Raw genomic sequence first — 22,515 nt, 5'->3', positions numbered from 1 at the left:
AGTGAAAAATACATCAAATGGGCTTAACAACAGAGACAGCAGAAGAAAGAGTAAATGAACTGAAAGATAAACCAAGAGAAATTATCTAGGAGAGAGAGGAAACAAAAAAAATGAGAACAGCAGAACCCCAGAGACCTGTGGAACAATATTAAGAGTTCAAATATAAGCATAACTTAAGTCACTGAAAAAGAGTAGAGAATGCGGCAGAAAAGTATTTGAAGAAATAATGGCTAAAACTTCCCTAGTTTGGTGAAAATAAAAGTTACATATCCAATATTAACAAACCTAAGCAAGAAAAATGCAAAGAAAATACACCTAAGCACATAATAATTAAATGGCCTAAACTGGAAAACTAAAGAAAAAAGCTTAAAACCAGTCAGTGAGAAAAATGCCAAAATATAATAAATATGAATGACACCGAACTTCTAACCAGAACTATTGAGACAAGACAATAGAACTACATCTTCTAAAAAAATTTTTTTAATCTTTTATTTCTTTTTCAGGGAGAGACAGATAGAGCACAAACAGGAGAGGGGCAGAGTGAGAGGGAGACAGAATCTGAAGAAGGCTCCAGACTCTTGAGCTGTCAGCACAGAGTCCAACACAGGGCTTGAACTCATGAAATCAGGAGATCATGACCTGAGCCGAAGTCAGGTGCTCAACCAACTGAGCCACCCAGGCACCCCAGAACTACATGTTTAAAGAACTGGAATGAATGAATGAATGAATGAATGAATGAATGAAAAATAAATAAATAAATAAATGACAAACCAGAATTCTTCAGCAAAACTATCCTTCAGAAACAATGTAAAATAAAAATATCTTCAAATAAAACAGAATTTGTAGAACCAAGAGTATGGCAATTCGTCAAAGAATTTAAAAAAGAATTATCATATGATCCATCAATTCCACCTCTGGATACCTACCCAAAAGAACTGAAAGCAGAGACTTGAAAAGATATTTGTACAGCCACATTCACAGCAGCATTATTATTTAATTCATAATACCCAACACATGGATACATTATTCATAACAGTATTCATAATAACCAAAAAGTAGAAACAACCCAGTGTCCATCAACAGATGAATGAGTAGATTAATAAAATGTAGTATATACATACGATGGAATATGATTCAGTCTTAAAAAGAAAACTGTGACACATTATACAACATGGATAAACCTTGAAGACATTATACTAAGTGAAACAAGCCAGACAGAAAAGGACAAATACTGTATGATCCTGCTTATATGCAATACCTACAGTACTCAATTCATAGAAACAGAAACAGAAACAGAATAGTGATTATCAGGGGCTTAGAGGAGGCGAGAGGAAGTTACTGTTTAAGGAGAATGAAGTTCACAGATTGTTGGTGATGAAAACTTCAACAATGTCAAAGTACTTAATGCCACTGAGTTTTACACCTAATGATAAATCCTGTATCTATTTTACCATAATAAAAAAAATTAACACAATTTACCACATTCAGAAAACAAAAAGGAAAAACCACATGATTATTTCAATAGATACAAAATAAGATTTCAATATATTAAACACTCATTCGTGATTAAAAAAAAAACCTTTCAGCAAACTAAGAATTTCCTCAAACTTATAAAGGACGCCTATGGAGAACCTATGATGTTCTTAATGCTGAAGCACTGAACATTTCCCCTCTACAATGGGAAGAAGGCAAGAATGTCCACTCTCAACAGCTCTATTCAACATGTTACTAAAATTTCTCATTAGGGGCACCTGGCTGGCTGAGTCAATAGAAACATGTGACTCTTGATCTCAGGGTCATGAATTCAAGGCCCAAACTGGGCACAGAGTTTACTTAAAAAAACAAATAAAAAAGATTGCCCTAATGATACTGTGCATAACTGCATAACTGACAGAGATTACTGGCTATTTTAGTAAATAAATTAAAAAAAAAAAAAAAAAAGACCTGGCTGGTGCAATAACAATAAAAACTAAAAAGGTACATGGCACAAAAACAGACACTCAGATCAATGTAACAGAACAGAGAACCCAGAAATGGACCCACAAACATATGGCCAACTAATCTTTGACAAAGCAGGAAAGAATATCTAATGGAATAAAGAGTCTCTTCAGCAAATGGCGCTGGGAAAACTGGACAGCGACATGCAGAAAAATGAACCTGGACTACTTTCTTACACCATACACAAAAATAAACTCAAAATGGATAAAAGACCTAAATGTAAGACAGGAAGCAATCAAAATCCTCGAGGAGAAAACAGGCAAAAACCTCTTGGACCTTGGCCGCAGCAATTTCTTGCTCAGCACATCTCCGGAGGCAAGGGAAACAAAAGCAAAACTGAACTATTGGGACCTCATCAAAATAAAAAGCTTCTGCACAGCAAAGGAAACAATCAGCAAGACTAAAAGGCAAGTGACGGAATGGGAGAAGATATTTGCAAATGACATATCAGATAAAGGGTCAGAATCCAAAATCTATAAAGAAGTTATCAAACTCAACACCCAAAAAACAAATAATGGGCAAAAGACATGAATAGACACTTCTCCAAAGAAAATATCCAGATGGCCAACCGACACACGAAAAAAATGTTCAACATCACTCATCATCAGGGAAATACAAATCAAAACCACAATGAGATACCACCTCACACCTGTCAGAATGGCTTACATTAACAACTCAGGCAACAACAGATGTTGGCGAGGATGCGGAGAAAGAGGATCTCTTTCGCGCTGCTGGTGGGAATGCAAACTGGTGCAGCCACTCTGGAAAACAGTATGGAGGTTCCTCAAAAAATTAAAAATAGAACTACCCTATGACCCAGCAATTGCACTACTAGGTATTTATCCAAGGGATACAGGTATGCTGTTTCCAAGGGGCACATGCACCCCAATGTTTATAGCAGCATTATCAACAACAGCCTAAGTATGGAAAAAGCCCAAATGTCCATCGATGGATGAATGGATAAAGATGATGTGGTATACATATATACAATGGAGTATTACTCGGCAATCAAAAAGAATGAAATTTTGACATTTGCAACTATGTGGATGGAACTAGAGGGTATTATGCTAAGCAAAATTAGTCAGAGAAAGACAAATATCATATGACTTCACTCATATGACATTAAGACACAGAACAGATGAACACAAGGGAAGGGAAGCAAAAATAATATAAAAACAGGGAGGGTGACAAAACATAAGAGACTCTTAAATATGGAGAACAGAGTGTTACTGGAGGGGTTGAGGGACAGAGGATAGGCTAAATGGTTAAGGGACATTAAGGAATCTACTCCTGAAATCATTGTTGCACTATATACTAATTTGGATGTAAATTAAAAAAATAAAATTAAAAATATTAAATTCTTAGTGATGCAAAAAAAAAAACACCAATATTGCATTCTACATTAACAAAATAAAATTTAAAATAAAAAAAAAGAAAAGGTATGAAACCTGTAAAAAAAGAAAAATATCCCTAATTGCAGGCAAGGTGATTATGAATGTAGAAAATGCAAAAGAATTAACAATAAGATTATGAATCTTTAGCCAGGTCTCAAGATACAAAGTCAACACACAACCTATAAATATAGAGAACAAACAGAATGGTTGCCAAAGGGGAGGTGGGTTGGGGGCTGGGCAAAATGGGTGAAGAGCAGTGAGAGACACTGGCTTCCAGTTATGGAATGAATAAGTCATGGGGAAAAAAAGCACAGCATAAGAAAAATAGTTGATGATACTGTAATAGTGCTATATGGTGACAAATGATAGCTACACTTGTGAGCATCATAATGTAAAAAGTTGTCAAATCACTATGTTGTACACCTAAAACTAACATAACATTATGTGTTGGCTATACCCAAATAAAAAAAAATTTAAGTCAACACACAAAATGTTTTGTATGTCTACGTCCTAGCAACAAACAAATAAAAAATGAAACTAAAAAACAATTCCATTTACAACTACATACAACATAAAATACTTAATAACGTATTTTTAAAAAGATATGCAGGGCGCCTGGGTGGCTCAGTCCACTGAGTGTCCAACTCTTGATTTCAGCTCAAGTCATGGTTCGTGGGATCAAGCCCTGCCTCGGGCTCTGTGCTGACAGCACAGAACCTGCTTGGGATCCTCTCTCTCTGCCCCTCCCCACCCCTCAAAAATAAACATTAAAAATAAAAAAAGATACATAAGACCTCCACCAAAAACCTTAAAACAGTGCTGAGAAAAATTAAAGACTTAAATAAATGGAAAGATGGGCCATGTTCAAGATTGTCAAAGTGCCACTGCTCCCCAAAGTAGTCTAGAAATTGAACACAAATCCAATCAGTTCCAGCGTAATCATAATCCCTTTTACAGAAACTGTCAAGCTTACTCTAAAATTCATAATGGAAACATAACAGACCTAGAACAGAGAAAACAATATTGGGAAAACAATAAGAGCTAAAGAATTTACATTAACTTCAGGACTTACTGCAAAGCTATTCAGTAGTTCTCAACTGAGGGCAATGTTGCCTTTCGTGGGAACATGTGGCAATGTCTAGATGCATTTTTAGTTGCCATCCTTGGGAGAGTGCTAGACATCTAGTAGTTAGAGGCCAGGGATACTACTAAATATCCTGTACTACATGAGTCAGCCTCGTAACAATCTGGCCCAAAATTTTAATAATGCCAAGGTTGGGGAAACCCTAAACTACAGTATTCGAGACAATGTGGTACTGACATCAGGACAAATAGATTAATGAAACAGAATACAGATTGCAGAAGATGACTCCCTATGTCAACAGTCTAACAAAGGTGACAAAGCAATTTAATGGAGAAAAGTGTTTTCAACAGAGAGTTCTAGAAGAGGATATCCATACGTAAACACTGAACCATGATTCCTCACTTCAAACCATATACAAATATTAGTTCAAGATGGATCATAGGCCTAAAGTCTAAAATGATAAAGCCTGTAGAAGGAAACATTAAAAAGTATCTTCATGACCTAGCAAAACTATCTGAGAAAACACTTAACAAGCAGAATACATAAAAGAACTAAAAGACTCCTGCAACTCAATAAAAACTCATATGAATTTAAAACATGGACGGGGTGCCTGGGTGGCTCAGTCAGTTAAGCATCTGACTTTGGCTCGGGTCATGATCTCACAATACTTGAGTTTGAGCCGCACATCAGGCTCTGTGCTGACAGCTCAGAGCCTGGAGCCTGCTTTGGATTCTATGTCTCCAGCTCTCTCTGCCCCTCCCCCAATCACGATCTGTGTCTCTCTCTCTCAAAAATAAAAATAAACATGGACAAAATTTTGAACAGACATTTCATAAAGACAAGTGACTAATAAGCACATGAAAGATAGTCAATACTAATACTCATCAAAGAAATACAAATGAAAACCAGAATAAGAAATAAAAATTAATTCTACAAACTACATACCCACTAGAACTAAAATGTTTAAGAGTGGAAAACAAGCAACTAGTGAGAATGCAGTTACCCAAACTGATGTATGTATTGCTGGTAGGGGGATAAAATGGTACAAAAAGCTTCAGCAGTTCTTTTAAAGTCAAGCATATACCTATATTATGACCCAGTAATTTCACTCCTGGGTATTTACCCAAGAGAAATAAAAACATACATCTCCAAAGGCCTCATGCAAGAATGTTCTGCTTTATTCATAATAGCCAGTATGTCTGTCAACAAGTGAAACAAACTGTAGTATATTCATACAACAGAGTATTACTCAGCAATAAAAAGAAAAAATGGTGATTCACGCAATATTCTAGAATAATGTCAAAAAAATGTAAAAAGGTCAGGCACAACAAATATATACCATATGATGCCATATATATACAAAATTCAAGACAGAGGCAAAAGTAGTCTACAATTTAAAAGAAAAAAGAGAACAGCAGATGCCTGGGGGACATGAGTGAGAAGCATGGGAATTAACTGGAAAGGGTCACTAGGGACCTTTCTGGTGTGACAGGAACGTTCAGTATCTTGAGTGAGAAGTGTTGTTACAAGGAAGTAAACATTTGTCAAAATTAAGCAGTTTTGTGCAATATGTCGATTTTTATTTTTAAAACAAGTTAAAAAATCTAGTGGGGAGTAGGAGTTGATAGAGATACGACTGAAAGAAGAAAATGGCAGAACATTGTTGAAACTGAATGATGGGCACATGGAGGTTAATCATACTATTTTTGTCTACTTTACAAGTGTTTGAAATTTTTCATAATTCAAGTTTTTTTTTTTAAAAAAGTATCTTAATTCCCCATCAGTGGAGGAAGACAATCACTATCCCACCCGTGAATTAAAATCTCTTCAAGCACAGTTTAAACTTTCTTTTATATACTGAACAACCCGTCCTTTACATTTTCTTTAATCCTATTCATCATAGTTAATAGCTCACCTTGCAATCTATTCATGTCTTCTCTATCTCATTTATTTACTACTAACTATAGGGAAAAAAGGGTTGAAGAGAGTTAACATTCCTTTAACCCCCACTACATGCCTGGCAGTATGCTACCCACTTTGAATATATTACCCAGTTTCTATCCCAAAACTGAATTCAGCACCTAAAATTTTAATCTTATTTCTTTATTTATTACTTCTCTCCCTCATCAGAATTTATGTTCAATGGCAACATGGATCTTGCCTTGTTCGCTATTTCTTCAGATCTGGCACACAGGAGATACTCAGTAAATACGTGCAGATCAAAGAATTAAGGAATATAACATCAGAGCTCACAAATACTCAATTTAGCTCTCTTTTTGGTGGTGCAAATCATTGCCCACTCCAGTTATATCTACCTTGTTTTGCCCTTAATTTTGTCATCTATATCAATTGTTGTTATATATTTGTTTCAAGTGGAATAGGATAATCTGTTTGAAAACTTCATTTTCCCTTTATTCAAAAAATGTAATCCAGGGGCGCCTGGGTGGCGCAGTCGGTTAAGCGTCCGACTTCAGCCAGGTCACGATCTCGCGGTCCGGGAGTTCGAGCCCCGCATCAGGCTCTGGGCTGATGGCTCGGAGCCTGGAGCCTGTTTCCGATTCTGTGTCTCCCTCTCTCTCTGCCCCTCCCCCATTCATGCTCTGTCTCTCTCTGTCCCAAAAATAAATAAAAACGTTGAAGAAAAAAAAAAAAATTAAAAAAAAAATGTAATCCTAAAAATATTTTAATGTATTTATATTCAGCATATCTTTCAATGCTATGTAATTTTTTTAATGATGTGTGATTTCTATATGCAGTGTTACTTTTTCTGCTCTTATTTATATGAAAAAAGAAGAAAATGCTGATGCTCTGATAATCTCAAATTCTGTTAACATCACCATAAGGCTTAAAAATACTCATGAATATTGAGAATTGAGAGTTCCTTACAGAGGGATAAATTGCAGTTAATAATAGACTTATAATAAAAATGATCATTTTTACTTCAAAAAAAATTTATCTAACAAAACAAAGCATCTACATAAGCCTAGAATCAAACTGTTAGTTCCTGTTAGTGAAAAAGAGAAAATCTAGGTTTGTCCTCAGAATACATTCTTCAGTAAATATTTGGGGCATGGTTTATCTCAGTAAGAATATCTTAATATCCAGCAACATCTTAAAGTTCTACCTCAATTTTGAATAACTTCTTCATTCTTAAATATCCTCAAAACAGCCACAGGGTTAAAAAGGGGGAGGGAGAGAGCAAATACTATTAATGGTACTGTAAAATACAAAAATTGAGTGAAATAGCTGCTAACAACAGCAAGTCAGTTAAGACCAAGATTTTTCCTCATTAGTTAAGCAAAATACTCTACCCAAGAAGTTGGTAATTGGTAATTGCAATGTTTCTCTGACTAGCCAAAAAAAAAAAAAAAAGAAACCAAAAAACCTTTAAAAAAGATTTTCTAACACTCTAAGGGAGAAAGCAAAAGAGCAGTAAACATTAGAGGAAACAGAAATCACTCATAAAGAATGACATTGTACATATAAAATTTTATTTAAAAAGAGCTCACAAATGTCTTACATTGTTTTTTGCCACAGATTAAAATCCAAGTTCTTCCAGATGCCACTTTATGCTTATAGCTCATATATAACTTTAAAAAAACATTTAATTCAAATGTACCAAATGCAGCAAAGGGCTTAAAAATAGAAGTTTCAAAGTAAATACTCATTTAGAGACACCAGCAAATAAATCTGACCTTTTCAAGTGGCTTTCCCAAAGAGTTTCCAATCAGTTTCCAGTCATTTAAGACTTCTTCAATTTTGGAAATAAACCTAGTAATGAGAAAAAAACTTTCTAAATATGTAACAGTGCTTTTTTCTTTTTTACTACTGTTATACAATTTCTTTAAAAAAAGTATTTTTTTAATTAATTCATTTAAGAGAGAGAGAGAGACAGAATGAGAATGAGTATTAATGGGCCCATTTATGGGCTCAGCACAGAGCCCAACGTGGGGCTCAATCTCACAAACCATGAGATCACGACCTGAGCCAAAATCAAAAGTCAGACACTCAACCAACTGAGCAACCAGGTATGCCAAAAAAGTATTTTTTAAATTTCAACATTATTATCAGAGAAGGCTCAATAAGTTTAGTATTATTAGTCTAATTTATGGATATGGAATAAATGTGGAAATAATCCTCTGCAATCCAAGAATTCTTAAATTCTGGTTTTTTAATAAATTTTATTTATTTATTTATGTAAACTCTACCCCCCAGTGTGGGACTCAACCTCACAACCCCAAGATCAAGAATCCCAAGCCAGCCAGGCATCCCAAATTTTAAAGTCCAATGCTTACCCAACAAAGGCAATCTGCTTCCATAAAATTTAAATTAAGAATTAATAAATCTCAGGGCGCCTGGGTGGCTCAATCGATTGAGCATCCAATTCCTGATTTCAGCTCAGGTCATGATCCCAGGGTTGGGGGATTGAGCCCTGTGTCTAGCCCTGTACTAAGCATGAAGTCTGCTTGGGATTCTCTCTCTCTCCCCCTCTGTCCCTCCCTCCTTCTCATGCTTTCTCTCTAAAATATAAAAATAAATAAATAATAAAAAAGAGTAAGTCTCTATATTAGAATGTATATAATAAATTTGGAACAGAAGTAAAAACTGACAGGAGTGCCTGGGCAGCTCAGTCAGTTAAGCGCCTGACTCTCAATTTCCACTCAGGTCACAATCTCACAATTCAGGAGTTGGAGCCCCATGTTGCGCTCTGCACTGACATTGGCAGAGCCTGTTTAGGATTATCTCTCTCCCCCTTTCTCTGCCCCGCCCCCTCTCAGGTGCATGCACTCTCTGTCTCTCTCAAACTAAACATACATTTAAAAAAAAAAAAAAATGAAAGACTAAAAGGATACTACTAAAAATAACTATGAAACCAATGATCTTTTCCCTACCCTCAAAGTAACTAATCTATTTAAATTAACTTTTCCTTTGAAGGTATTTAGGAATTGATTTGCCTACCTCTCCCCTCAAAAGAAAACATTTAGGAACTTTGCTCATTAAAATAAAACATGTTTTCGGGCACCAGGGTGGCTCAGTCTGTTAAGTGTCTGACTCTTGATTTTGGTTCATGTCACAATCTCACTGTTCAGGGAATCCAACTCAGCATCAGGCTCTGTGCTGACAGCACTGAGCCAACTTGGGATTCTCTCTCCATCTCTCATCCCGTTCCCCACTTGCATACTCTCTCTCTCTCAAAATAAATAAATTTTTAAAAAGTAAAACTTTAAAATGAAAAATAAATAAAACATGTTTTAAGGGACAGCTGGAAAGAAACAAGTAGATTTGTCAGCTTTAAGGAATAAATGACAGATTTTAATACTAATCACTATATAATCTTTAAATCTACTGATGAACCAGATCTATTAAAAAGAGAATGAATTCTGACTAGTAATATGCTCAATCAGCAAATTAAAAACTGTCAAATCTCAGTAGTACTGTTAAAAGACACTTTCAGAAAGCTTTTATTACTCCAAAAAGCTAACTTAAGTATGATGTAATCTAATAGCAAAATTGCTCCCCTATAACACCTACGTCATATTACTAGAGTACTAGAGTTAATTCTAGTCAAAATATATTCAAAGCCATCAGGTTTTTTCCCTCAGTGACATTATCAGTTAATATTTACATTTGTTTTAAGACAGTAATGATAGTAATGATAAACCAGAGTTATTACAATTTAAATGAACCTTGTAATCAAGTCCTCTTTAAGATGAAAGGCAGTATTAATATACTGATTCACTTCTGGGAAGTTCAATCAAAAGGTTAATTATCAGTTTTGAAAATGCTCTAGAAAGAAGTTAACATGTTTACAAAAAAAGGAAATAAAAATTTTTATTGTATCCACATGTGAGCAAAAATTTGCAAGTAAAATGTACATTGTATTTATAAAGGAAAAAAAAAACCCGGAAGCTACCTAATTGTCTAAGTGCACAAAAGTTGTAAATTAATGGTATATCCACTGAATGAAATAGTATGCATCCATAAAAAATCAAGTTTGAAGACCATTTGAGGATATAATAAAATGTTCATTTCATACATTAAGTGAAAAAATTGAAGCTATAGAAACAAGTATTAATATGTTTTGACACAGAATGCTTACAAAACACTCATAGATTAGAAGAAATTTTCTCAAAATATTAATAGTAGCTATCTCCTGGTGGTACAATTACAGGTTTCTTATATTTTTCTTTTTTATTCTACTATGAAGTATTATTTTAATAAAAATTATTTAAGATAATATTGCTTTCACAGTAAAAGGAACATACTAAAGTACTTATTTTATGAATTCTATCAGTTACTAGCTAAAAAAGAAAAATTGGGTTCTACTGAAGTATGGAGATTTGACCAAAAAATTGAATAACTTTACCCCTGAAAGCTCTCAAGACCTCAGCTGAAGGGTCTTTTCCTCTGACTCTTCATTCTGTTAGGTTCCTTTGTCACATGCTCTTGTAAAACCAGGTTTCTTTCCCTTCTCAGTTATTTCAATTTTAATTACAGACTTATGTGTATCATTATTTGACTCATGTCTGTCTCCTTCATTAGACTGTATGTTAAGAGCAGGAATTGTCTATTTTTTTTTAATTTTTTTTGATGTTTATTTATTTTTTGAGAGAGAGAGAGAAACAGAGTGCAAGCAGAGGAAGGGCAGATAGAGAGGGAGACACAGAATCCGAAATAGGCTCCAGGCTCTGAGCTGTCAGCACAGAGCCGATGTGGGGCTCGAACTCACGAACTGTGAGATCATGACCTGAGCTGAAGTCAGATGCTTAACCAACTGAGCCACCCAGGTGCCCCAGGAATTGTCTATTTTTATTGATCACATCCCTATGCCCTGCACTGTATTTGACAAACTGGCACTCAATAAATATTTCTGCAAAGGATAAGTGATTAAAAGGTGGTTTTTTTTTTAATTTTTTTTTTAATGTTTGTTTATCTTTGAGAGAGAGAGAGACAGACATAGTGCGAGCGGGTAAGGGCAAAGAGAGAGGGAGACACAGAATCCGAAGCAAACTCCAAGCTCTGATCAGGGTGCCTACACGTGGATCAGGGTGCCTAGGTGGCTCAGTTGATTAAGCATCTGACTTTGGCTCAGGCTATGATCTCGTGGTTCCTGGGTTCAAGCCTGGAATCAGGCTCTGTGCTGACAGCTCAGAGCCTAGGTCCTGCTTCCGATTCTGTATCTCCCTCCCTCTCTCCCTCTCCCCCCCCCCCCCCGTCAAAATAAACAAATAAACCTAAAAAAAAAGAATCCCAGGGGTAACCTAGGTAGTTCAGTCGCTTAAGGGTCCAACTTCAGCTCAGGTCATGATCTCATGGTTCAGGAGTTCGAGGCTCTGTCCAGCTCTGTGCTGACAGCTCTGAACCTGTAACCTGCTTGGGATTCTGTGTCTCCCTCTCTCTCTTCCCCTCCCCCTGCCTCTCTCTCAAAAATAAAATAAACATTAAAAAACTCAAAAAAAAAAAACCCCACACAGATCAAAGGTTTTATTTTGTTCTTTTCCATTAATAGTAAACATTCTGGACACAGAATATCTACCCAATACAGCCTTGCCAGTATGATTATGTCTAACTGACTTTTCTTTTTGGGGGGGCACCACAAATCAAACTATTATACCAGCAGGGATCTTTTATATTTTACTATGTCATCTAATGACATAACATGTACAAATTTCCTCTCCAACCAGAAAGATTACAAAATGTTCCAAGAAACTAAATATTGATCGGACACCCAGAAGGGTCTCTGTGATACCGACCAGAAAATTTCTCCATCTAAGCTATCACTCCTCCACAAAGCTGGGTTTCAACTAATTTCAATGATACAACGATTTCTCTCTGTTCAGAGAGGTTTGCTGAGCATAGGAAGCCTGGGCACATGACCCACTGAAATGCAACAACTTGAACCGAAGGGTTCCAAAGCCATCTGCAGCCTGTCTTAAAAGATTATTCTAAAAGACCGGATGGAGATGGTGGGAAAGTAGCAGATGGACAACCACCAGCACTATGAAGGCCTCCTCCAGAAATGGATAGGCGACGTACACAGAAGGAAAAAGCAGCTGCGAAGTTCACTGCTTATGATCACAAAATGTGTTAAACGGAAATGAAAACAGGAACGGACGTGGTAGCCACGGACATTGTTTCTGCGGGTGGGCAACAACCGTTCTAAGGAAAGTGCTCTCAGAGTAAACAAAACTTTTTCTGAAAGCCGCATCTCAGGTGTTTGGCTGATGGGGGCGGGCCCGGGCTGTTCAGACGCAAGAGGCTTACTTACAGCTGCCTAGAAACCAGAGGAGACGCAGAGCTGGGGGCTCGCGGATCTTACTTTTACCGCAGAATTAGTGTCACGTGTGGTCTATGTTGGGGAAGTGGCACGAAGACTCCGGGGCCCAAGGTACTGATAACCAAGGATACGACTCACTCACCTTTCCCATTCCGAGGCAGTGGTGAAGTCCGTGATCTCAAATACCTCGGACTCGGGCTACGGGAAAAGGAAGGAAAGAAAAACAGATTGAGCCCCGGGGCGCTGACACGGAAGAGAGAACTTACAGGCAGGGATAGAAAGAGAGCAAACACCTCACCTCACTGTCGGCCGCCATCTTGAGGAGCGCCGCGAAGGGCGCTAGGTATGCTGGGAAGAAGAGCAGGGCGTCTGGGGAAGGGGGGAAAGGAGGGCGGGGCCGGGCCTCGGCGCAGCACCGCCCCCTGGTAGTGAGTCCTGTTTGGAAGTCGTCAAAGGCTGCAATCATTTGATTTAGAACAAACAAACAAAAAAGCTTTGAATTTGAAATATTCCTGCAAAGTAATGAATTCAGGAAAAGAACACAAGCAAAGAGGTAAGACAAGGTCCTAGATTCCTGTGGATAAAATTATATTAAAAACTCCAGGGGCGCTTGGGTGGCTCAGTGAAGCGTCGAACTTCAGATCACGTCATGATTTCAGGTTAGTGAGTTTTGAGCCCTGCGTCGGGCTCTGTGCTGACAGCCCAGAGCCTGGAGCCTGCTTGGGATTCTGTCTTCCCCTCTCTCTCTGTCCCTACCCTGCTCGTGCTCTCTCTCTCAAATATAAATAAACATTTAAAAAAAAAATTTTTTTTAACCTCAACCACGTTGAATTGAATTTTTCATTAAACATCTGTTTATTGATTGCAAGGCTCAGAGCTAGGTGTTGTAATGTCCACCCTCCTCTACCTCCCTCAAAGAATTTACACAGTTTGGTTCAATCATGAGATAAAGTCGTGCTAGTTTTCTGGTTTCTGGGAAAAGCAACATACTGTTCAATGAATACTTCACTTTTTAAGCCATTGAGGAACAGAAGGGGTGGCAGCTAGCAGTTGACAATTATAATTCATACATACTGAAGTATATGTGATGAAATGACACCATATCTAGGATTTGCTTGAAAATAATGGGAGGGGGAAATGAGTAGGGCTAGGAATAAAACCAGATTAGATATTAGTGGATAATAGTTTAAGCTAATGATGTGTACATGGGTGTTTATACTATTCTCCCTACTTCTTTTAGGTCTGATAATTTTCATGATTACAAATTTTAAAAGATTAAATCTCATTTAAGTTTTGCAACCTACAAAAAGGAAATTGGTGATAGAAGACTAAGAAACTCAGCTTCAGCAATAAAAAAAATTAATCTTAAAATAAGCATTAGATATATCAGAAATTTGATGATATAGATAGGGCAGATGAGGAATCTAAGGTCAGAAGAATTTTAACAACAATAGGTATTGCTAGTGCCAAACCTTGAACCCTTGTCTTCTAATGTTCCTTCTAGTTTCTGCCTACCATATCAATGAGGGATTGTGAGTTACTACTGCAGCAGTCTTTCCCAAGAGGTCTCAACTTGCATCCTCCATTCATTTTACAAGCACTTATTAAACACCTAACTATAAGCCAGTCACTGTGCTAGAATAGTAAGTTGTATTGTAGATGTGGTCCCTGACCTCAAGGAACTCAGGGTCTAATAAGGAAACCAGAAGTTTGCTGCACAGCAGAAGAGATGCTGCATATATCAGCATTAGTATTAGCAACACAAGGTCAATGGTAATCTTGACAAGAAGAATCTTGGAGGAGAGCAGAGGGATAAGATATCATAACCAGGTTGGGAGTAGGGAAGGCTTCTAAGTATGTCCAGAGGCTCGAAGGTAGGAAAGTCTGATCTGACCAATGAACCAAGAGTGAGCACCTAGAGCACAGTATTGGTAGTGCCTTTGGAGACATAGGAATGGGCCAGACCATATAGGGCACTCTAGGCCAAGATTGGACTTTATTTGAAGCATAGTGAAAGTCACTGAAATGTTTTAAGCAAGAGACCAACGTGATCCAATTTACATTTTGCAAAAGTCTAGATGCTTTATGAACAGAACCGGGGGAGGGTTGCAAAAAGAAGTAGGGACAGCTGGTGACTATTAAAGCATCCAGTGAAAGATGATGGTGTGAAGGCTTGGACTAGGGTGGTTAGCACACATGGTGACTTATTTGATATGAATTTTGGAGATATGATAGACAGGACTTGATGATGGATTAAAAGTAGAGATAAGGGAGGGGTGCCTGGGTGGCTCAGTCGGTTGAGCATCCGACGTCAGCTCAGGTCATGATCTCATGGTCTGTGAGTTCAAGCCAAGCGTCAGGCTCTGTGCTTACAGCTCAGAGCCTGGAGCCTGCTTCAGATTCTGTGTCTCCCTCTCTGCCCCTCCCATGCTTGTGCTCTATCTCTCCCTCTCTCAAAAATAAATAAACATTTAAAAATAATAAAAATAGAGATAAGGGAAAGGAGGGAATCAAAGATAATTTTCAGGTTTCTGGCCTAAGCAAATGTGTCAGGATGATGCCATTTCCTGAGATGAACAAGACTGGATGGAGCAAGGCAACCAGTGTTTGCTTTGGGAAGTATGAAGTGCAACAGGTTTGTAAGATACTCAAGGAGAGTTGTTAAGGAGAAAACTGAGTGTAAGACTAGGACTCAGAGGCAAGACCTGGGGGTGAAGATAATAATTTGGTAGATTTTAAGACACAAGAACAGATGAAGTGATTTAAGAAAAGAATATAGGGGCGCCTGGGTGGCTCAGTAGGTTAAGCGTCTGACTTCAGCTCAGGTCACGATCTCGCGGTCCGTGACTTTGATCCCCGCGTCGGCCTCTGGGCTGATGGCTCAGAGCCTGGAGCCTGCTTCCGATTCTGTGTCTCCCTCTCTCTCTGCCCCTCCCCCGTGCATGCTGTCTCTCTCTGTCTCAAAATTAAATAAAACGTTAAAAAAAAATTTTAAAGAAGAATATAGAAAGAGAAGAAAAGGAGCCTCATCTGAAGACCTGAAAACATTTTATATTTAGAGGATGGATAAAGGAAACGTATGCCGTGAAAGAGGGAAGAAAGTAATGGCTAGAGAAATAGGAAAGCAAGGAAAGAGGATGGCACAGAACCCAAGAGAGGAGTATGTTTCAAGACAGTAAATATTGAGTCCTGAAAAGGAAGTAAGAGAAAGATAGCGTCAAGGGTGATCAATTGTTATTGTTTCTTGGGGTTTTCCTTTGTCTTTGAGGCAGAGGAGAGCAGATATGTTTGTGTATTGATGATAATCTAAGAAACTGATGATGAAGGGGAGGTGGGAGAGTTGAAGTTCCTGTGAAGGTGAGAGAGGAGGAAATCCAGAGCTGGTGGCACCATTTACATTGCCTTGGGAAGTCCTGCTTCAGAAGGGACTCCCCACCCCCACCCCATGAGTAGCACTCCCTGGAGTTATGTGCAGCAAGGTGGAATTCAGAGCATGTATACCAGTGAAGGAAGGATATGTGTTTAGGTTGGCTTTTTTTGAGAAGAGAAAGAAGGGAAGAAAAAATGGGTAGAGACATAGACACTGGAAGATTTGTACATACCAAAGGAGGAGAGTTACTTGTTCACTTCACTTTTTAAGATTCCCACCAACTGAAATAAGTCTGTAGGTTTTAAGGTCAGACAAATCCAGGTTCAGCCATTTACTAATTACAGTAGATGACTTGGGGAAAATTACTTAACTCCTATAAACCCCAGTGCCTTCATTAGTAAAATAGGACTTCTAAGACCTCTTATTGCAAAGGATTATGGCAAAGATTTTCTGTCTCTATGTAAAATGGTTAGCACAGTGTCCTGGCATGTAGTAGGTGATCGACTGTGATGGTAGCATTTATAATGAATGCACCATGAAAACCAGAAAATGCTACTCACATGTAAAGCAGTACTTTGTGTTTTTTTATATTAAATATAATTTATTGTCAAATTTATATCCATACAACACCAGTACTCATCCCAGCAGGTGTCCTCCTCAATGCCCATCGCCCACTTTCCCCTCCCTCCCACCCCCATCAACCCTCAGTTTGTTCTCAGTATTTAAGAGTCTCTTATGGTTTGCCTCCCTCCCTGTAACTTCTTTTCCCCCTGCCCCTCCCCCATGGTCCTCTGTTAAGTTTCTCAGGATCCACATATGAGTGAAAACATATGATATCTGTCTTTCTCTGCCTGACTTACTTCACTTAGCATAATACTCTCCAGTTCCATCCATGTTGCCACAAATGGCCATATTTCATTCTTTCTCATTGCCAAGTAGTATTCCATTGTATATATAAACCACATCTTTATCCGTTCATCAGTTGATGGACATTTAGGCTCTTTCCATAATTTGGCTATTGTTAAAAGTGCTGCTATAAACATTGGGGTACAAGTGCCCCTATGCATCAGCACTCCTGTATCCCTTGAGTAAATTCCTAACAGTGCTATTGCTGGGGCATAGGGTAGATCTATTTTTAATTTTTTGAGGAACATCAACCCTGTCTTCCAGAGCGGCTGCACCAGTTTGCGTTCCCACCAACAGTGCAAGAGGGTTCCTGTTTCTCCACATCCTCTCCAGTATCTATAGTCTCCTGATTTTTTAATTTTAGCCACTCTGACCGGTGTGAGGTAGTATCTCAGTGTGGTTTTGAGCATTACTTTGTTTTTCCTCCCTGCTTATCCATGAAGAAGTTTCAGTACATACCAAAATCAGAAACTAAAAAATCACAAAGACTTTGCTACATGAAGTTAAATCTTAGAAACTGTATGAAATCGCTTTCTTGAGTTGCTAGGTAAAGTTTTCTTCCGAGATATTTTTGGCTTCTTGTCTTCTCCCTGGAGAAACTTTTAAAATAAGTTATTTGCTAAAGCAAAGTGTGAAACCAGGATGCTAATGATGTAAAGTACCCAGGGGAGACACACTTTTATTAGATTTTCACTGGTTCACAAGGCAGAAAAGATTTTGTTTCTTCAGTATTAAGAGCTCTTTTGCTATACGTCCAAAGGCAAGGGTTTTTCTGTTGCAAGCACATTTCCTCCCTGGCATAATTTTCAGTTATTTCAAGGTGTTAACCAATAATAGCCAGGGGGAGAATTTTGACGCATAGGCAATTTAAGGGATTAGATGCCTGGAAAAAAATCAACGTTGGCTTAGTCCTCAGAGAAATGTGGGGGCATAACAGTTTAATTAGGTCTTAGCAAGATAGCAAATATTGTGAGAGGAGAAAGAGCAGTGGGACTACACCATCCCCATCTACCTGGATGCCTCTGTGCCGTGACAGCAACTACGATAGAAGGTACACCTGGAAGACAAACACCTGCTATGAAAATAAGAAACCCTTAAGAGAGAAATCTCTAAAGCACAATTTTCAGACAGCATTTGTTTTCACTCATTCAGTAATATTAATCAAGTCATAGCAATGGTCAATCCTACGGAGGTATTCAAAGACTAATCCCTGCCCTCGAGGTGCTCACAGTCTGAGATAAGACATAAATATAGTATGGTTTAGAAAGAGATGCGTGATGGCTAATCCAACTTCTTAAAGCTCTTTTTTAAATCAAGTGGTTGAAAAATATCCAAGTGACCTTTCAGAACACACAATATTTTCATTCTCTCTTTTTCTTTTAATGTTTATTTATTTTTAAAACAGTGCAAGCAGAGGAGGGCAGAGAGAGAGGGAGATGGAGGATCCAAAAGGGGCTCTGTGCTGAGAGCCCGATGGGGGGTTTGAACTCATGAACTGTGAGATCATGACCTCAGCCAAAGTCAGACTCTTTACCAACTAAGCCACCCAGGTGCCCCACATAATATTTTACATTCTAAACAAGTGCTCCACTATTTCTTGAACTAGAAAGAGGTACAGTCACCAAGGCAAGGAATCTCTGGAAAATTTTAAGAGAAATGATTAAACCCCATTCTTGTTAGGGAGAGTGAACTCTTTTAGCCACAGATGATTAATAAAGGCAAGATTTTGGGTCTAATCCCAACCTTCTTTTGCATTGTGCTGCTTGTTCTAAGGCTCATTAACTACTTCTACATTAATAGTATCTTCAGTTGCTTGCTGATCTGCTCAGATCCCTTTTAAGTTATTTATTTTGAGAGGTAATGAGAGAGAGAGAGCGAGAGGCTGGTGGGGGTGGGGCATGGAGAAAAAGAATCCCAAACAGGCTCCCCACAGTCAGCACGGAGCCCAACCTGGGACTCGAACTCACAAACTGTGAGATCATGACCTGAGCTGAAATCAAGAGCTGGACGCTTAACCAACTGAGCCACTCAGGCACCCCTGCTTGGATCCCTTTTAACATTCACTTCAGTCTAGTTTCTAACTAAACTACATAGGCTAATTTCCATCTCATCTGCATCTGCCATTTTGCTGCAGATAATCTCCTATTTTCCATTTATCTCTGTTCTTTGCATTGGCCCACTTATGTACTGCAATATACTGCCAGGTAAGAGATCCTTAAATCACTATTTGTCACCAGAGGTAGACCTAAGAATCATATTTTAATCTAAATTGTTCAAGTGTTATACAAGTAATGAGAATGTCTTATCATAAAAAAGTTCAAATCATATGCTTAAAACAAATGGCCTCCTTGACTGTCTTTTCAATTCTCATATCCTCAAGATAAAATTGCTCATACGAGTTAAGCATGAGTCCTTTCAGACCTCTTCCTATGTTTTACATACATATTTGTGTGTTTGAAAAATATATTCTTACCTTCTTTTTAATCAATTTTTTGCACAAATAAGAATGTCTTATTCTAAGTGTTTTTCTTATTCTAAGGCGTTCTTCTAAGTGTTTTACTCATATTTAATTCATTCTTATAATTGCCCTGTGAGGTAGATAATGTTCTTATTATACACCCTTACTTTACAGATGACGAAACAGGCTGAAAGAGCATTGGTAACTTGCCCAAGCTGTGTGCCTACTAAGTGGTCAGGCTGGCTCCTGAGCGTGTGCTCCCAACCACATCATGCAAGTATCATGCTACTGTATATGCATTATTCGGCAACCCGCTTTTTTTTACTAAACTATATGACTTGGATCCCATTTAAGACATGCTATAAAGCTCTTTCCTCCTTTTTTAATCTGCTGCACAGCATTCCAGAATTCAAAGCATAGATGTACTACTTTTTATTTGTCTTCTGTGACTTGACATGTAAGTGATCTACTGTTTAAAGCTATTAATAACATCCTTCGGGATGCCTGGGTGGCTCAGTCAGTTGAGCATCTGACTCTTGATTCTGGCTCAGGTCATGATCTCAGGGTTGTGGGATCGAACCCCACATTGGGCTCTGTGCTGAGCATGGAGCCTGCTTGAGATTCATATTCTCTCTCTCTCTCTCCCCCTCCCTCCCTCTGACCATCCCTCCCCTGAAAAAACATAATAATTAAAAAAATAACATCCTTAGATGGATGACAAGTATGTGGGGGCTCATTATACTATACTGTTTACTTTGCATGTTTGAAATTTTCCAAAATAAATTTTCTAAAAAAAGTTTTCTGAAAAAAAACTAGGGTAAAATTTCATTATACCTGAATCTTTATGATCAATGTCAGAATGTACCCTGTAGCAATGCTCTAGGGTGAATACTGAGAAATGGGGATACCAAGCTGAAGAATGTGCATTTTAAAAGGTAATAAAGGGGCGCCTGGGTGGTTCAGTCAGTTAAGCCTCTGACTTCCACTCAGGTCATGATCTCACAGTTTGTGTGTTTGAGCCCTGCATCAGGCTCTATGCTGGCAGCTCGGAGCCTGGAGTCTGCTTTGGATTCTGTGTCTACCTCTCTCTCTGTCCATCCCCTACTCATTCTGTCTCTCAAAAAATGAGCAAATTTTTTAAGGTAATAGATAGCACCAGATTGCAATGTCCAAAGTGAATGTTACAAATTTACATACCCTCTAATAGTGTATAATTGTAGCCATTTTTTCACACATTTAATATTATAATAACTCTTTTAAATTTTTGTCAGTATGCTAAACAAAACATGGTTTGATTTATGTTTTCCTGATCCCTGGTGAGCTTAGCCAGTTTTACAAGTGTTTCTTGTCCATTTGTATTCATCTCCTATAAAGAGTAATTTCACATCTTTCACTTGTTTTTCTTTGGTCATTTATCTTTTCGGCCATTGATTTAGGTTATGTCACCATCATATTTTTCCTGACCCATTTTAATAATCTTTAATCATTTCTATCTGCACCTCTTCTTCAATTAATTTTCATTCTTGCAGTCAGGAGGATCTTCCTAAAATACAGATATGATCACATCTCTCCATGAATAAAATCTTTTAATTGTCTCCCAGTTCAGCTGGAAATAGTCCCACTTCCCCTCCACCCCACCCCTACCATCCCCCCGAGCCCTGCCATGTGTGTTCTGCTCTTCAAACACACACACGCGAAACAGTATTTTCAATGTTTCATGCTTTTATCTTTCCCCTGGACATGTTGTTGTTTAGTTTATCCTGCAGTATCGTTCCATCTGTGATTTACCTGGTGAACTATTTGTCCTTCAAATTCAGCTCAGATAATTCTCTGAAGGCTCCCTATGCCTTTCTGTTATGGGCTGAACTGTGTTCCCCCAAAATTTATATGCTGAAACCCTAATCCCTAGAACCCCAGCATGTGACTATATTTGGAGTTGACTTGCAAAGATGTGATTAAGTTAATGGGACCATTAGGGTGGCCCCTGATCTAATCATATTGGTGTTTTTATTAAAAAGAAAAAAAAAAGAGATTAGGCCATGTGGAGAGACATCAGGGTTGCCTGTGCACAGAGAAAAGACCGTATGAGAACAGTAAGAATCAGCCACCGGCAAGCCAAGGAGAGGAGCCTCAGGAGATAACAAATCTGCCAACACCTTGATCTTGGATTTCTTAGGCTGTAGGACTGTGAGAACTGTTGCTTAAGTCACCAAGTCTGTGGTATTTTGTTATGGAAGGCCTAGCAAACTAATTAATATACCCCAGCCCTTCCAACTCAGAAAGCTAGGCATTCCCCTTCCATGCTTCCCTAGAGCCTACTACATAGCTCTGTGGCAGCCTTATCTCCTGATACAATACAGGAGTCTCCCCTTGTCCTCAGTCTTGCTTTCCCCAGTTTCAGTTCCCCAAGGTCAACCACCCTCAGGAAGCAGAATATCCTCCTTCTGATGGATTGTGAGCAGGTCAGTAGTAGCCTAACACTATAGCACAATGCCTGCGTTGTTAACGTACTTCATCTCATCACATAGGCATTTGATCATCTCACAGCATCGTAAGAATGGTGAGCACAGGACAATAAATTGTTCTGAGAGACAGAAAGACAATGTTGATATAACTTTTATTACAGTATCATGTCATAATTGTTCTATTTTCTTATTTTCTTAGTAATTATTGTTGCTGATCTCTTACTGTGCCTAATTTACAATTAAACTTTATTATAGGTACAATCTGAGGTTTCAGGCATCCACTGAGAGTCATGAAGCATATCCCCTGACAATAAGGGGGGACTACTGGATTGTCCTTGTTTGCATGCTTATCTTGCCACTGTTTCTGAAAACTCATGTTTCTTGAAAAAAACATGATTTGAATGAATGACTGTTTCTCAAAATGAGAGACAAGAGGAGGATTACTGTTTTTAGGAACCGACACAAAGATTCATGGATTGCAGACCAGCCTAAGCCCAAAGATAACACTGCAGAAATCCTAAACATGAGAAAGTACAGTACTTATAACTTCCTCTTGGCATAA

General features: G+C 38.2%; 1 protein-coding gene across 5 annotated transcripts in view; it reads right to left on the bottom strand.

The window, feature by feature from the left end:
- The window catches only part of RAB3GAP1 (RAB3 GTPase activating protein catalytic subunit 1), a 112,948-nt gene extending 99,837 nt beyond the window's left edge, over positions 1 to 13,111 (bottom strand). For 2 of the 5 annotated variants that reach the window (XM_043573276.1, XM_043573277.1), the window contains exons 1-3: positions 13,053 to 13,111; positions 12,897 to 12,952; positions 8,172 to 8,247 (exon numbers count right to left, since the gene is read on the bottom strand). In XM_043573276.1, coding sequence (XP_043429211.1) covers positions 8,172 to 8,247; positions 12,897 to 12,952; positions 13,053 to 13,070 — 150 coding nt within the window. In that variant the 5' untranslated portion in view covers positions 13,071 to 13,111. Of the gene's footprint in view, positions 1 to 8,171; positions 8,248 to 12,896; positions 12,953 to 13,052 lie in introns of those variants that run through there. The other 3 variants (XM_043573280.1, XM_043573278.1, XM_043573279.1) reach the window with 3 other exon arrangements.
- Positions 13,112 to 22,515: the final 9,404 nt, after the last annotated feature.

Source organism: Prionailurus bengalensis, chromosome C1 (genome assembly GCF_016509475.1).
Source record: "Prionailurus bengalensis isolate Pbe53 chromosome C1, Fcat_Pben_1.1_paternal_pri, whole genome shotgun sequence".
Lineage (NCBI taxonomy): Eukaryota > Metazoa > Chordata > Mammalia > Carnivora > Felidae > Prionailurus > Prionailurus bengalensis.
This window is presented reverse-complemented; position numbering and strand designations above follow the sequence as displayed.